Genomic DNA, 17,217 nt, shown 5'->3' with positions numbered 1-17,217 from the left:
GAAGACTTACTGATGAGTAATGAGATGGGAGAAGGGCAGAGGATGGAGGAGTTTACAATTGTTTGGAAGGGGAATCCCCTTCCATAAAGACTTCAGGTAACAAGTCCTTTTCTGGGGTTACCTCTCTTTGTTTTTTAATGGCACTAGGACCAGCTTGAGAGTTACTGGACCCCTGTTGCACCAAAAATCTGTCCACAGAGCTCTGTTTCTGGCATCTCTTAATAAGATTTCCTTGAAATGGGACACAATATTGGCATTGTACATGTTGCCAATACGGCCTGCAACAGCTGTGTCAGGGTAACGTTCATCCATGAAGTTTTGCACTTCAACCCACTTTGCACAAATGCCCTTATTCTTTGATGAAGGCAACTTTCTCCATCTCTCTTCCTCCTCCTCTGAAGGAAATTCCTGAGCTGTGGTCTGTTGCTGTTGCACCTGAAGCTCTTGCAGCTCTGTAGTGGTTAGCTCTTCATCGTCGTTTTCCACCAACTCTTCCACATCCTCGCCACTATCCTTCAACCCCATGGACTTCCCCAATGCCACAATAGATTCCACAACTGGTATAGGCTCCTCAGGGCCCATGGTGGCTTATTTAGCAGTTACAAGCACTAAAAACAATAGAATAATACAAAATATATTGCATGTACACATGGAATCATCCTCACTGGCTTGTAAACAATGGCACACTAGCTGTACAAGGAGTCATGGAGTGGCTGGGCGGCTCAGGCCGCACAGACACGTTTGGGACGAATGTCCTTAACTGAATTCTTGGGCGTTAGCCGAGCCAATATTTTGACGCAAAAATATGACTATCCGATTTTGACGTTAGCTGATGACGCCGTTACCCAAGGGTCCACTGTATTTCATTTTATTATTATCTTTGAATATCTTTTGAATGTATTTGTTTACATGAGAGAGTAAGAGGTAGATGAGGTACAGTGAGAATGGTGTCAGGGAGTAAGAGAGATGTGAATGTTTATAAACTAAAGGAAGAGGTAGTTAGGGTAAGATATTAGCAGCTGTTGAATTGTGAAAGTTGCATCAAGGAGGTGGCTACAAGTAGTGGAGATGTCATGTCTGAGGCCAATGTGTCATGTGAGTATTATGCAGAGAATTCGTAGTTTGGTGATTAAAAGACAGTGCAGAATTACTAAAAGTAATATCCAGAGGGCTGAGTAGGACTGGTTGAGGTGGTTTGGATATTTAGGGAGGATGGAGCAAAATAGGATGACTTGGAGAGTGTAAAAATCTGTAGTGGAGGGAAGGTGGGGGTAGGGGTCACTCTAGGAAAGGTTGTAGGGAGTAAGTAAAGGAGGTTTCGTATGCATGGAGCTTAGACATCCAGCAGGTGTGTGTGAGCATGTTAGATAGTCCTGAGTGAGTGGAGGTAACTGTTTTTTATTTCCAGAACCTGACCCCTGCATATTAAGGATTCAACTGTATGTAATCACTAGTCAAGGATATTGAATATTCACTACAGTACTGATATTTGAGTTGAAGATATATCTCACTTAAGCTTTTCAAGAATACAGTAATATATATGTTGTTTAAAGGATTGTTCAGTACTGTATGAAATAGTACAATACAGTGGACCCCCGCTTAACGATCACCTCCCAATGCGACCAGTTATGTAAGTGTATTTATGTAAGTGCGTTTGTACGTGTACGTTTGGGGGTCTGAAATGGACTAATCTACTTCACAATATTCCTTGTGGGAACAAATTCGGTCAGTACTGGCACCTGAACATACTTCTGGAATGAAAAAATATCGTTATCCGGGGGTCCACTGTATATTGCTATTGATGGATAATTTAAATAGAGAGTTTTTGCCTTTGTTGTAGGTTTAGATCATCGGTGCTGATGCGACGTGAGTGTGTGTACAATGATGGTGAGGGTGGAGAGTGTAGAGAGCTCTCCTTACCTGGAACTAGGCACTGCTTACGTCATATCATGTATAATGTGGATCAGCAGTTGTTCACTCACTGCACTGCACGACACCCAGACAACACATTGTGTCGGGTACCTGTATTTGATGTCTCCCATGAGCTTCCACTGTGTTCGCACCATAGCAAAACACAGGTGAGAAATCTTAGTATGCCACACATTAATTACTGTATTTACTCCAGTGTTGAGATAAGATTTGCAGGGAAAGGTTATTTGTAGTTAATTTTTAAGGAGGTAGGTTACTGAAAGCAGTGAAGAGTTTTTACGAGGATAGTGAGGCTCAAGTTAGAGTATGTAGGAAAGAGGGAAATTTTTTCCCAGTAAAAGTAGGCCTTAGACAAGGATGTGTGATGTCACCGTGGTTGTTTAATATATTTATAGATGGGGTTGTAAGAGAAGTAAATGCGAGGGTCTTGGCAAGAGGCGTTGAGTTAAAAGATAAAGAATCACACACAAAGTGGGAGTTGTCACAGCTGCTCTTTGCTGATGACACTGTGCTCTTGGGAGATTCTGAAGAGAAGTTGCAGAGATTGGTGGATGAATTTGGTAGGGTGTGCAAAAGAAGAAAATTAAAGGTGAATACAGGAAAGAGTAAGGTTATGAGGATAACAAAAAGATTAGGTGATGAAAGATTGAATATCAGATTGGAGGGAGAGAGTATGGAGGAGGTGAACGTATTCAGATATTTGGGAGTGGACGTGTCAGCGGATGGGTCTATGAAAGATGAGGTGAATCATAGAATTGATGAGGGAAAAAGAGTGAGTGGTGCACTTAGGAGTCTGTGGAGACAAAGAACTTTGTCCTTGGAGGCAAAGAGGGGAATGTATGAGAGTATAGTTTTACCAACGCTCTTATATGGGTGTGAAGCGTGGGTGATGAATGTTGCAGCGAGGAGAAGGCTGGAGGCAGTGGAGATGTCATGTCTGAGGGCAATGTGTGGTGTGAATATAATGCAGAGAATTCGTAGTTTGGAAGTTAGGAGGAGGTGCGGGATTACCAAAACTGTTGTCCAGAGGGCTGAGGAAGGGTTGTTGAGGTGGTTCGGACATGTAGAGAGAATGGAGCGAAACAGAATGACTTCAAGAGTGTATCAGTCTGTAGTGGAAGGAAGGCGGGGTAGGGGTCGGCCTAGGAAGGGTTGGAGGGAGGGGGTAAAGGAGGTTTTGTGTGCGAGGGGCTTGGACTTCCAGCAGGCATGCTTGAGCGTGTTTGATAGGAGTGAATGGAGACAAATGGTTTTTAATACTTGACGTGCTGTTGGAGTGTGAGCAAAGTAACATTTATGAAGGGATTCAGGGAAACCGGCAGGCCGGACTTGAGTCCTGGAGATGGGAAGTACAGTGCCTGCACTCTGAAGGAGGGGTGTTAATGTTGCAGTTTAAAAACTGTAGTGTAAAGCACCCTTCTGGCAAGACAGTGATGGAGTGAATGATGGTGAAAGTTTTTCTTTTTCGGGCCACCCTGCCTTGGTGGGAATCGGCCGGTGTGATAATAAAAAAAAAAAAAATAATAATGATTATGCTCAAAAGTTTTTTGCAAGGTTACTCTACCTCTTTACAGATTTACAATTTTTTTCAGCAAACCAGCAGTATCCCACCTAGGCAGGGTGACCTAAAAATATGAAACTTTTTCTTTTTAAATTTGGTAATTTATACAGGTGAAGGGGTTACTAGCCCCTTGTTCCTGGCATTTTAGTTGCCTCTTACGACACATGTGGCTTATGGAGAAAGAATTCTTTTCCACTTTCCTGTGGAGATAAGAGAAAATAAAGAAGAACAAGAACTATTAAGAAAATGAAAGTAAACCCAGATGGGCGTATAAATATACATGTGCATGTACATGCATGTGTAGTGTGACTTAAATGTAACAGAAGTATGTAGCAAGATATACCTGTTATCCTGCTTGTTTATGAAACAAAAAAGAAATGCCAGCAGTTATACCATCATGTAAATCAATTACAGGTTTCCATTTCACACTCACTTGGCAGGATGTTAGTACATTCCTGGGTGGTTGCTGTCTACCAACGTACTACTGAGGAGATTTATAATTATCACACAAAATTTTGAGTTCTGTAGCAATTTAAACCAGGCATTATGTATTTTATTCTTGTGTTTACAGTGAAACATATAAGTGAACAGTATTTAGATAAGGCTAAAGAGGTTTTTGTGGCATTTATGGATTTGGAAAAGGCGTATGACAGGGTGGATAGGGGGGCGGGCAATGTGGCAGATGTTGCAGGTGTATGGTATAGGAGGTAGGTTACTGAAAGCAGTGAAGAGTTTTTACGAGGATAGTGAGGCTCAAGTTAGAATATGTAGGAAAGAGGGAGATTATTTCGCAGTAAAAGCAGGCCTTGGACAAGGATGTGTGATGTCACCGTGGTTGTTTAATATATTTATTGATGGGGTTGTAAGAGAAGTAAATGCGAGGGTCTTGGCAAGAGGCGTGGAGTTAAAAGATAAAGAATCACACATAAAGTGGGAGTTGTCACAGTTGCTCTTTGCTGATGACACTGTGCTCTTGGGAGATTCTGAAGAGAAGTTGCAGAGGTTGGTGGATGAATTTGGTAGGGTATGTAGAAGAAGAAAATTAAAAGTGAATACAATACAGGAAAGAGTAAGGTTATGAGGATAACAAAAAGATTAGGTGATGAAAGATTGGATATCAGATTGGAGGGAGAGAGTATGGAGGAGGTGAATGTGTTCAGATATTTGGGAGTGGACGTGTCAGTGGATGGGTCTATGAAAGATGAGGTGAATCATAGAATTGATGAGGGGAAAAGGGTGAGCGGTGCACTTTGGAGTCTGTGGAGACAAAGAACTTTGTCCTTGAAGGCAAAGAGGGGAATGTATGCGAGTATAGTTTTACCAACGCTCTTATATGGGTGTGAAGCATGGGTGATGAATGTTGCAGCGAGGAGAAGGCTGGAGGCAGTGGAGATGTCATGTCTGAGGGCAATGTGTGGTGTGAATATAATGCAGAGAATTCGTAGTTTTGAAGTTAGGAGGAGGTGCAGGATTGCCAAAACTTGTCCAGAGGGCTGAGGAAGGGTTGTTGAGGTGGTTCGGACATGTAGAGAGAATGGAGCGAAACAGAATGACTTCAAGAGTGTATCAGTCTGTAGTGGAAGGAAGGCGGGGTAGGAGTCGGCCTAGGATAGGTTGGAGGGAGGGGGTAAAGGAGGTTTCGTGTGCGAGGGGCTTGGACTTCCAGCGGGCATGCGTGAGCGTGTTTGATAGGAGTGAATGGAGACAAATGGTTTTTAATACTTGACGTGCTGTTGGAGTGTGAGCAAAGTAACATTTATGAAGGGATTCAGTGAAACCGGCAGGCCAGACTTGAGTCCTGGAGATGGGAAGTACAGTGCCTGCACTCTGGAGGAGGGGTGTTAATGTTGCAGTTTAAAAACTGTAGTGTAAAGCACCCTTCTGGCAAGACAGTGATGGAGTGAATGATGGTGAAAGTTTTTCTTTTTCGGGCCACCCTGTCTTGGTGGGCATCGGCCAGTGTGTTAATAAAAAAAATAATAAAAAAAAAGCAGCAAGCTTTGAGACTCTGTTGCCTCTCCTTAGCCTCTTTTTGACATTGTTTGGAAGGATATTGAGGAAGCAAAATGGGAGGAGAGGGGGATAAGAGATGCATACTCTGAAGGCACTTGACATCAGGATTAAGAATTATGGAGTGAACACTGTTGTTGGAAATCAACAGGTCCTGATTGACAAGCCAAAACTTGTCTCCCAGGAAATAGTGATGCTGTTGGCCATGTAACTGATTTCCTAGGTTCAGTCCCTGTGAAGAAGGTAAGGGAGGCTAAAAATCAAGCTTTGGTGTTAGTTTCCAATTTGCTGAAATGAGCAGGAGGCTGGGGTTTCCATGGCTACCTGTTTTTTTCTACAGATACTGGTTTCATGGTCTTTGAACAGTCAAGATTCTTCCTAAGGTAACTGTGGTTGGTCCTTCACCTTTCTGTTCAAATGCTGAAATTGTTTCTGGTATTCTTGCCAGAAATATAAAAATCAAGGAACCATCTAAAATATGCTATGATCTTAGTCTGTTTTTCAAAGGGTAAAGGTGGTAGCAGGATGATTGTTCTGAAGGTGGCTCCTTAAATCTAAAATGTTATCACTGAGAAAGGATGGTATGTACAGTATTTGTTGTCTTGACAAGGTACAAGGTTTATGACAGGTGATTATTGTATTTCTTTTGTTTTTAGTATTATAATTGTAACTTTTTTTATTATCAGGAAAATAATGTTAAAACAGCATTGGATGAAATTCCGAAGCCCAAAAGATCTCGGAAAAAGAACAAAATGCCAATTTTATCAAGATATGGCAAACGAAACAAAAAACGGCGGAGATCTTCCAATTCTACGTGTTCAGTGATTCCATCTACCAGTGTACGACCTCCCATGGCCAGTCAGTCATCTCTTTCTTCCCCACAGCCTTCACCCACAACACCACAAACATCCCCACATTTCTCAACAGCTTCATGTACAGGTCAGTATATATGATCTGCATGGTTAACGTAAAGCTAAAATTATAAGATTTTTTCAAGTTCACTAAATATATTTTTTTTCTATTTTGCATATAAAATATTTTTCATATTCTTTTTCAGTGCACTTCCTTTGGTGAATATCTTAGACTTCTCTAAGCTCTGGCAATTTGTTTCCATTAAGTTCCTTCAAGTTTTCATGGGGGTTGAAAGGTGAAACTCAGCTTCTGGGACCACCTTTTGACGTTTTACTTCTTAATTACTGTAGTGTGGAAGAGATGCTTTTTAATGAATGATTAGATGTTCAACTTCATTCATAGCTCCTTATGTACATGTTTATAGATAGATGTTAGATAGGAGTGAACGGAGACAAGTGAATTTTGGGCCCTGACGAGCTGTTGGAGTGTGAGCAGGGTAATATTTTGTGAAGGGATTCAAGGAAACCGCTTAGGTGGACTTGAATCCTGGAAATGGGAAATACAATGCCTGCACTTTAAAGGAGGGGTTTGAGTTTGGAGGAACGTCTAAACTGTCGTATCTGAGCGCCTCTGCAAAGACAGAGGGCTTTTCTTTCTTTTTGGGTCACCCTGCATTGGTGGGAAATGGCCTCTATGTTAAAAAAAAAAAAAAAAGTATACTCAGAACTATTGTTTGCAGAATGCAATTGTAAATAATGACTGAAAATACACATAGTACTAGCATTTGTTTTTACAATGGCCTTTGATCACATAACCTCCAATATCCTCTAATAGTGACTTGAGAGGAAAGAGCATATTATTCCTGGGACTGTATGATTGTACTGTATATGAATAACTATTAAGTTTTATATATATTTTTCAGTTTTTTATCACAGATATTTTTAAAAATTTCTTTTACATCACTGTTCTTAGATTTTTTAACAGGCCGATTTCTCTTAACATTATTGAGTTTTGGTCGGCAATTTAATATTTAGAAACATACATTTTAACATTGTTCCAACAGATTCTGTGGCTGAAGCAGAAGAAAGTGAACTGGATGATGACATGGAAGGTATGGCAATGGGCCTGGATGCAGCATCTCGCCTGTTAGATCCTCGTGACCTCCAAGATGTACTGAACCGTATCCCAGATCACGAGTTAACTCAGCTCTTTGATGCTCCAGGTAAGGTTTGTCTTTCAGGTGCATAAAAAAATAAAAGGGATCTTATGACCTTTTCAGTGGCCATCACATAGAACTACAGTGGTACCCTGAGTTTTGGCCATAATTCATTCAAGAAGGCTGTTTGAGTGTCATTACCGAACGAATTTGTTCCCATAAGGAATATTGTAAACTAGCTTAGCCCTTTTCAGACCCCCAAAAATACTCTTACAAAAGCACTTACAATAATACACTTACATAATTGTTCAAGTTGGGAGCTGTACGAAACACGGGGTACCACTGTACATCATTAAGACCAGTGTTCCTCGTGTAACTCTGTCATGAGATCAGCTCGCTCAGATAAGCTGTGAACAGTAAATTTTGGTCTTGACATGAAAGAATAAGTCTGTGTGGCAAATGTGAAAAGTATGAAAAAAAAAAATCCTGCCCCCACAGTACATGATGGGAAAAACAAAACTGTGACCATGTGTATGGTTTAAAATAGCAACTTTGAGGTGTTTTTTCAGATGGTCTTTATGGTTTTATTGGCTGTTTCTCGGTATCATTTCCCATGTTGTGAAAGATTTCATAAAGTGAAGCAGAATTTCCTTCTTCATTTGTAAAAACAATTTCAGAAACGATTTTCTAGTCTTGATGGAAAAACAGATGAAATAAAGCTGTTTCAAAATCCAGTTGACTGCAGTGTGGAAACACTCTCAGGTCAGTTCCAAATAGAAATTATTGATCTCCAATCCAATGACATGCTGAAAGATGGAAATCTGATCTACTTTTATAAATCTTTACAGCCTGAACAGTTTCTAGATTTGAAGCAATTTGCTTGTGGATTTATATCAGTTTTTGGCACAATGTACCTTTGTGAACAAACATTTTCAAAAAGAAAGTATGTCAGGTCCAAATATTGCACAAATTTAGCTTATGAGCATTTGAAGTCCATTCTAATAATTGGCTTCTCAAGCTTGAAATCTCAGTTCAGCAGTATTTTGAAATTAAAAAACCAGTTCCATCATTCCCATTAATCTTGTGCAAATTAATCTTGTGCCAGTTTTCCTCATCTTCATTTAGGTAATTGATTATACTGTCAGAGCATTGGCTTATATTTGACATTTTTACTCATATATAATTTCTCATTGTATTGCTTCTTTGTAATTATCATATATCTCTCTTGTTCTGAATCATATCATGCCGATTACAAAAAGGATCCAAGTGAAACTTGTCCATTTAACCCTTTCAGTGCCAGTCCCATTGTTCTACAACTCTGAAGCCAGTGACTATCCAGTAGTATTATGCCACGAGCTCGGCTTACTCAGATAAGCTGTGAATGGTAAATTTGGGCCTAGGTATGAGAGAATGGGTCTCTGGTAAGAGTGCACCATATAAAAAACCTGCAGCATGCAGTGCATAATGAGAAAAAAATTGTGACCATGTTTTTGTTTTAAAACAGTGACTTTACAGTGTACAGTGGACCCCCGCATAACGACTTTAATCCGTGCAAGAGGGCTGGTTGTTATGCGAAATGTTCGGTATGCGAATGAATTTTCCCCATAAGAAATAATGGAAATCAAATTAATCCGTGCAAGACACCCAAAAGTATGAAAAAAAAAAATTTTACCACATGAAATATACATTTTCCTACACACAAAGAGAAGGATACATGCACAATAGTAGAGTAGTACATGCACAATATATATTGTGCATGTACTACTCTACTAAATGAAGAATAAATGACACCTTTATTGAAGATGCAGCAATGACTGATGAGACACTGTGTCCTGGGAGTGCCTTTTCCTCTTGAGTACTGTAGGTCCTGTTTGGCATTTTCTTCCAGAACAGGCCTTATCACACTGTGTATGCCACTACGATTCTTAAATCTCTCAAACCAACCTTTGCTGGCTTTAAATTCACCAATATGAGCACTAGTTCCAGGCATTTTTCCCTGTTCACCTGGGTGTTAGTCAACTGGTGTGGGTTGCATCCTGGGAGACAAGATTAAGGACCCCAATGGAAATAAGTTAGACAGTCTTCGATGACAATGACTTTTTTGGGTTATCCTGGGTGGCAAATCCTCTGGGGTTAATTGTTTCTTGATATTCTCAATAAGCCACACCAACAACGGTGCTACAGCAGCAGCAGCAGCTTGACGGTGGTGCAGCAGCAACAGACGATGCTACAGCAGCAACAGACGATGCTACAGCAGCAGCAGACGATGCTACAGCAGCAACAGACGATGCTACAGCAGCAGCAGACGATGCTACAGCAGCAACAGACGATGCTACAGCAGCAGCAGACGATGCTACAGCAGCAGCAGCTGACAGTGCAGCAGCAGCTGTACCACCAATAGTAGCGATGGTTGATTGGGGTATATTATACAACCTGGCCACCTCGGAGACACGCACTCCACTTTCATACTTATCAATGATCTTTTTCTTCATCTCTATAGTAATTCTCACCCTTATTGCTGTAGGGTTGGCACTAGAAGCTTTCTTGGGGCCCATGGTCACTTATTTTCCAGAAAAAATCACCAAAAACACTGTAATAATACGAAATGTTCCGATTGTATGCTTGGATGTTACCGCGGAGGCTGGCTGGTAAACAATGCCACCAGCGGAACATGTGAGCGTGGCTCAGGCCGCACATTGGACGCGTCTCGGACGAAGAGCGGTGAGCGGGTTTTTGGGCGGTATGCGAGGCAAAATTTTTGCGAAAAAAGTGAGCGGTATGCGGATTGTACGGTATGCGATGCGTGCGGTATGCAGGGGTCCACTGTATTTTCATATGGTTTTTATGCTGTATTCTCAGTTTCTTGGTCTCAATTGATAGAATATATAGATGATTTTGATTGATTTCAGGACTGAAAGTACCTTGAACTTGAGCTCAAAATAGCAGAAATGTTTGATTCTTTTTATAAATAATGCACTGACATTATTTATAAAATTATTACAATAATGCAGTAGTCTATCTTATTATAATTATTTTTGTGAATAAAAATTAAAAATGGAAAGGAAACATAATATAAGAAAGGTCTGGAGATGTGACTAAGGAACAGAGGAAATATTTTTTAGTGCCAGGAATGTCTACATTGGTTTATTCTGGACCCTATTTTTAAATTGGCATTTTGAATTTTATGTAAAATTGGCCAAGTTACTGATTCCTGATCACTTTGTTGGGTAGTTGAAGTAGGTAAATGGGCAGTTTCTTGTACACATTCGATAGAAGGAATACTAGTGAAATAACTTAGAGTTTGGTTGACTGGAACAATGGAATTTGACCAAAATAGGGTGCAAAGTAGCCAAAATCACTGGTGCTTAAATATCGCTGAGACTGCTAACTTTGCAAGAGCATAATTCAGTAAATTATCCATCAAATTTTGTAGTTTTCACTTCATTACCTTCAGAAAAAAAATAATTTTTTTTTTTTTTTTTGTTTGTTAACTTTTGTTCATTTATTTATATTTATTTTTAAGACTGATTTTTTCTTTGGCTTGCAAAAATATGTGGTGAAAAGTTTGGAGACCCCTGATTTACTGCATCCCAATTATTGAATTAGTCTTTCTAAAAACCTATAAAACGGACTAGAGGTTGTAGGGGTACCTTACCCATCCTCTGGAATATCTTCAGAAATTTAATATTTCCACTACTTTGACCTCAGTTTCAAGCTACTTCTATTCCTGAAACCAATTAAAATCATCTCAATTTCAGCAGTATATTTTCCATTCTATTAAATGATACCAAGAAATAGCCAATAAAACCATAAAAATCATCCAAGAAAGCACTGCATACACATGGGGCAAGATTTTGTTTTTATATGGTGCACACTTACCGAATACTCATTCTCTCATATCTGTGCTAGAATTTACTGCTCAAAGCTTATCTGAGCGAGCGAGTTCATGGAGTAGAATTACACCTTGTTTGGGTAATGTACTGTGCCTCATAAACCCTTTCCACCAGTGCGCTCTGGTGTCAGACCAGCGTAACTGAGGGACCAGGGTTTGGTCCCCGGTGAGTGGAAAGATTGGGCATATTTCTTGTTGCTCCTGTTTACCTAGCAGGAGGTAGGTACATAGTATATCAGGGTGTTAGCAGACTGTTGTGGGCGAGAGGATTGGGAGAGAGGATTAAAGGATCTTAGTGGAAATAGGTCAGACAGTTGGATGACAGCGATTGTTGGGTTATAAATCCTCTGAGTAACAAGCCAAACAAAAATTTCCAACAAAGGATTACTGCAGTAGGCCTTTTGGCCAATGCTAATCAGGTCTTTTCCAAGCCCAAGGAAGAAAACTCATTCATCATTTGTTTTCTAGTTATCTTTCCCAGAGTGCATGGATATCACCATTCAAGTGACCCCTCTACTTCCTCTAGATCTTTCATCAGTTTGAACAACACTGCATATGTAGTAACAGACTTGACCAGAGGTTTTAATTCTCACCTATGGCATTTTTGGAAGGCTTAATAATCACCTAAATCTAAAAAGATATTTCATATTAATGATATAGTTAGGCATATTACCTTGAGATAAAAAGTAGGGTAAGCCCCCAAGATCCTGAATGACTGTTCCAACAGAGTCACAAGTTGAAATGTGGTGTTGAATACTGCTATTCACCAGACAAAAATGTACCCTCTCATTCAGGTGCTTTTTAAATTTGATATGCTTCAGGTAGCAGCTTTGGTAATTTCCTGTAACATTACAGAGAACTTAAATATATTGTGTAATGAAAAATATTGTTTTAAAATCTATTACTCTATTGTGGTTTTATAAGCTTTATTTTTTTTTCTTGCAGAGGGTAAAACAGGAGAGTTTGAAAATACTGCAGATGACAAGGGAGAGATAGATACAGATCGAGGTGATGACGATGAACATTCTGTCAGTTCTCCAACTCAAGCTCATAGTCCGCCGTGTACAACTCCAACTGTTGCTGCCACCACCACTGCCTCATCTACACCTCCATTAACTGAAGAAGGCACGACTTTAAGTTTGGATGAGTCCACTTTAAATGAGCTTGTTGCTGGCAACATCCCGATAGACTCTATTATCTCTTCCTCATTCAATCAACAAGAGCTGAATACTATATCACAGGCTTTGTCCAACATTGTACAGGAAAATAATATAAATCTTGCAGGCTTTGACCTCAGTGGAGGCAATTCCTTTTCTGCCTCAGAAGCAGGCGGGTCTGGCCCAGTGGGAGATGTTAGTGATAATTCACTCATGTCACAGGCTAGTGATGGAGTAGGTCAAGCAGATTTTAGTGAATCTGGACGTTTAGTATCAGATTGTAAAGTTAATTTATTAAGCCAACGTCCTGGAATTATTGGAGACACTGCCACACTCTCCCCTTTAAAGTAATTATATGCTGGCATTACTCATCATTATAGGCATCCCCATCAGTTGCCAGATGGAATACAGAAAAAAGTAGAGTGAGTTCATACAATATGGATAGGTTGCCTTGATCAGTGTTTTATTTAAGTAATTTTTTGTACAGAAACTTATTTCTTTGTAATTTTTATCTGCATTTTTTCAGAGGTGTGAGTGTAAATGCTAATGTAAGACCAAGGTATAGTGTGATAGTGATTGAGACCATTTAGTCATATTGTTTTATTCACTCACACTAGTTGATTACTGCTGGAAGAGTGATTTATAACATTTGGCACGGTGCAACTGAAGCATGTTTGTATTTGGAGATACACTGTGTTCAGTGCAAGGTGATACCCAGGATATTTAGCTTTGTTTTGAAATGTTTTTTACTGATCTCTTATAAGAGCTCAAGAAATTTTAACTGTAGAGATTTGTAGGCTATTTTGATTAGCATATTTGTTGTGGTAGAGATGATAATGATACTTTTTTTTTTTTCTTCTAAATATTTGTAATTTAAAATCTAAATTTTATACTTAATTTTTACCACATCAGCTATTTACCACCTAAGTTGGGTGATTTTTTTTTTTTATTTATTTTAGCTGTGCACAACTAGGAGGCACATAAATTTTATATCACTTCTGCAGTTGTATACTGTATTTGATGCATGTAACTAGTACAGTATCCAATGTTGAAATTTATTTAATTCCATTAGCAGCATTTACATAATTACTGCCTGCTAGAGTAAAGTATTGGTTTAATTAATGTGGCACAGTTGTGGGCTCTTAGAGACAAGACAGCCATGGCATTGATATTCTGAGCAGTGTACAAGGCATGAGTTCTTGTGTGTATTTGCATGTTTGTAGAGGTTTTAATTTTCATCATCATCATCATCATTATTATTATTATTATTATTACTATTAGGCCTGTTGTATACCATAGCTCAGTATGATGTATTTGAAAGGTTGAGCTTTGATGTGTCCCTTAAAGATTTTTTTATTTTTTTTTTATTTAATGGCCATTGGAGTTTGAGTTCTTTGTGTTCCTTTGTACTTCCATCATTCTTGGCATATTGATATAATTACATAATTTAAAAAGTTGTGAATCAAGCATATGAAACTTATCTCTAAGAATACAGCTGTTTCTTGACTTATTATAAACTGTTGGGTCAACTGGTGGGCAAGAAGTGTATGGTGGACTGCATAAGGTGCTACATTACATACTCTATATATATAAAATTACTAATTAGATAATATAAGGAATCCTTATAAAAAAAATTTTAACAGCATATTTTCCAGGCTTTGCAGCTGATTGTGTCATTATTACAATAATTATTGATAACATGATACACATATGCAAACTCATAGGAATTACAGGACACACACATGTATTTGTGTATATAAATATGTATGAATGTGTGTATGGTTGGCCTCGTCTGTTGTACATATTCGGGATATGACTTTTACGTGTATCAGATTTCTTATTATTTGATCAGGTCTGGTCTTAAATGGTATCTTGAGAATGTAAATAACAATGGAAGAAATAATTGAAGTTCATTGGCACAGTATTCTGCTTGCTCTATTGATGTGTTGCTGTACATTTGTATAAATATATTCCTAAACTGGAGGGATGAAGGTAAAATTTACTGTTAGATGTGATGTAATTTATGTGGATATCCATTGATTTGAGGGGGAAAAACTAATGTTTAGGTATGATAGGTAATTTTAGACAGGGCATCCTCATTATTACAAGCAAGACATACACATAATTACCATCTGTTTGGCTTTGAAACTCGACCCGTGATTAGTCATATACAGTACTAAGCACTTTTTTCTTTTTTTACTTTATGAAAACAGAAGACATAAATCATTGGATTAATCTGTTAAGTACATCAGATTGTTACTCAGATACTGGATCCAAGTCAAGTAGGTTTTTTGTGCCAAATATTTAAAATTCTTTTAGCATATTCCATCACAGTTGTAATTGACTTACCTGAAAGTGATGAATGCACCCATCATTTCCTCAAGTTCTTAAATTCCCAATTGTAAGCCCTTTAGCATCAAGAAATTTGTGTAGTAGATCCTCATGTTTTTTACACTGATTTCATTAAGAGAATTTTGTTCACGTTGATTTAAAAATCTTATAATGAGTAAAAAATGGATTATCCACCCAGTCATTATGTGATAGGAAAATGGTCTACTTACTGAAGCATTAGCTCTAGTTTGTGAGATGTTACATGAAAAAAAGGTTCAAGAGAATTATGTGGTACAATAAGTCTGCCCGATTAAGCAACACTGAAACTAGTTTAGTTCTAGCAGATAAAAGCTGTCTCCACCTGGGGGAGATGTTGGCTGTTTTTTTCTATCTACTTTCATCTCTTTTTTCTATTGTACAAAGTTTCTTTGATATTTTAAATACAGTTCACTCTTTAATGACCAATCACAACCTAACTTTTATTAACAACCAAAAAAAAAAAAAAAACACGTTCCCTCATTGACCAACTTCCAATCGTAAAATGACCAAATTAAATAACTAAATAAATAACAAAAAGGCACTATACCGTGACTGGAACGATACACAAATAACCCGCACATAAAAGAGAGAAGCTTACGATGACGTTTCAGTCCGACTTGGACCATTGACAAAGTCACACTAACAGAGGTGGAGCAGGACGGCTATATATAGGCAGGAAGAGGTGGAGGTAGTAGTAGTAGTAGTAGTACAAGAATTGTATATAATACTGACAAAATGAAATTAAGACACATGCACAACACCCGGGCATCCCCATCGTAGACGTTTCGCCATCCACCCAGCCACTGGATGGCGAAACGTCCACAACAAAGACAACCAGACGCCGCACATGTCTTAATTTCATCAGTAGTTGTAGTAGTAGTAGAAGAAGAGGAGGTAGTGGTAGTGGTAGAAGTGGGAAATAAGGATGACGAGCCAGTCAAAAACAAAAACAAAGGAAGGGGAGCACTGCAAGAGAGCTAGATGCCCACAGAGGGAGAGCAAGCGCACAGAGGTGCGTGAAAGGGGAAGTGGTGAAATAAAATAAATGAAGAAGGAACAGAAACACAAAACAGGAGAGAGAAAGACAACCCAGAGGAGAAAAGGAAAGGGGAAGAGGAAGAAGAAAAAGAAAGAAAAAATGAGGATTCAGGTTAAGTCACGGGTGTTCTGAAGTTTGGAGCATTTTACAATGTAGTGGGAGAGGAAGGCATCTACAGAGACGAAGCCAGGGCTAAGGTTCATACAAGGAAAGTTGTGTATTAGAGAGGATTCAACTAGACGGCGACTGTTCGAGTTGGAAGTAGGGAAGACTTAACCTGAATCCTCATTTTTTCTTTCTTTTTCTTCTTCCTCTTCCCCTTTCCTCTTTCCTTTTCTCCTCTGGGTTGTCTTTCTCTCTCCTGTCTCATGTTTCTGTTCCTTCATTTATTTTATTTCACCACTTCCCCTTTCACGCACCTCTGTGCGCTTGCTCTCCCTCTGTGAGCATCTAGCTCTCTTGCAGTGCTCCCCTTCCTTTGTTTTTGTTTTTGACTGGCTCGTCATCCTTATTTCCCACTTCTACCACTACCACTACTACTACCTCTTCTTCTTCTACTACTACTACAACTACTGATGCAATTAAGACATGTGCGGCGTCTGGTTGTCTTTGTTGTGGACGTTTCGCCATCCAGTGGCTGGGTGGATGGCGAAACGTCTACGATGGGGATGCCCGGGTGTTGTGCATGTGTCTTAATTTCATCTTGTCGGTATTATATACAATTCTTGTACTACTACTACTACTACTACTACTACTACTACTACTACTACTACTACTACTACTACTACTACTACTACTACTACTACTACTACTACTACTACTACTACTACTACTACTACTACTACTACTACTACTACTACTACTACTACTACTACTACTACTACTACTACTACTACTACTACTACTACTACTACTACTACTACTACTACTACTACTACTACTACTACTACTACTACTACTACTACTACTACTACTACTACTACTACTACTACTACTACTACTACTACTACTACTACTACTACTATTACTACTACTACTACTACTACTACTACTACTACTACTACTACTACTACTACTACTACTACTACTACTACTACTACTACTACTACTACTACTACTACTACTACTACTACTACTACTACTACTACTACCACCACCACTACCACTACCACCACTACTACTACCACCACCACTACTACCACCTCCACCTCTTCCTGCCTATATATAGCTGTCCTGCTCCACCTCTGTTAG

At 39.0% G+C, this 17,217-nt stretch overlaps 1 protein-coding gene across 4 annotated transcripts in view; it reads left to right on the top strand.

The window, feature by feature from the left end:
- LOC128702111 (lethal (3) L1231) overlaps positions 1-15,564 on the top strand; it is a 68,052-nt gene extending 52,488 nt beyond the window's left edge. For 2 of the 4 annotated variants that reach the window (XM_070091766.1, XM_070091764.1), the window contains exons 8-11: positions 1,841-2,078; positions 6,187-6,439; positions 7,416-7,574; positions 12,346-15,562. In XM_070091766.1, the coding sequence (XP_069947867.1) occupies positions 1,841-2,078; positions 6,187-6,439; positions 7,416-7,574; positions 12,346-12,908 (1,213 nt within the window). In that variant the 3' untranslated portion in view covers positions 12,909-15,562. Of the gene's footprint in view, positions 1-1,840; positions 2,079-6,186; positions 6,440-7,415; positions 7,575-12,345 lie in introns of all 4 variants that reach the window. The other 2 variants (XM_070091767.1, XM_070091765.1) reach the window with 2 other exon arrangements.
- The last annotated feature ends 1,653 nt before the right edge of the window (positions 15,565-17,217 follow it).

Source organism: Cherax quadricarinatus, chromosome 37 (genome assembly GCF_038502225.1).
Source record: "Cherax quadricarinatus isolate ZL_2023a chromosome 37, ASM3850222v1, whole genome shotgun sequence".
Classification (NCBI taxonomy): Eukaryota; Metazoa; Arthropoda; class Malacostraca; order Decapoda; family Parastacidae; genus Cherax; species Cherax quadricarinatus.
The sequence above is the reverse complement of the archived record's forward strand: the minus strand, read 5'-3'. Positions and strand labels throughout refer to the sequence as shown.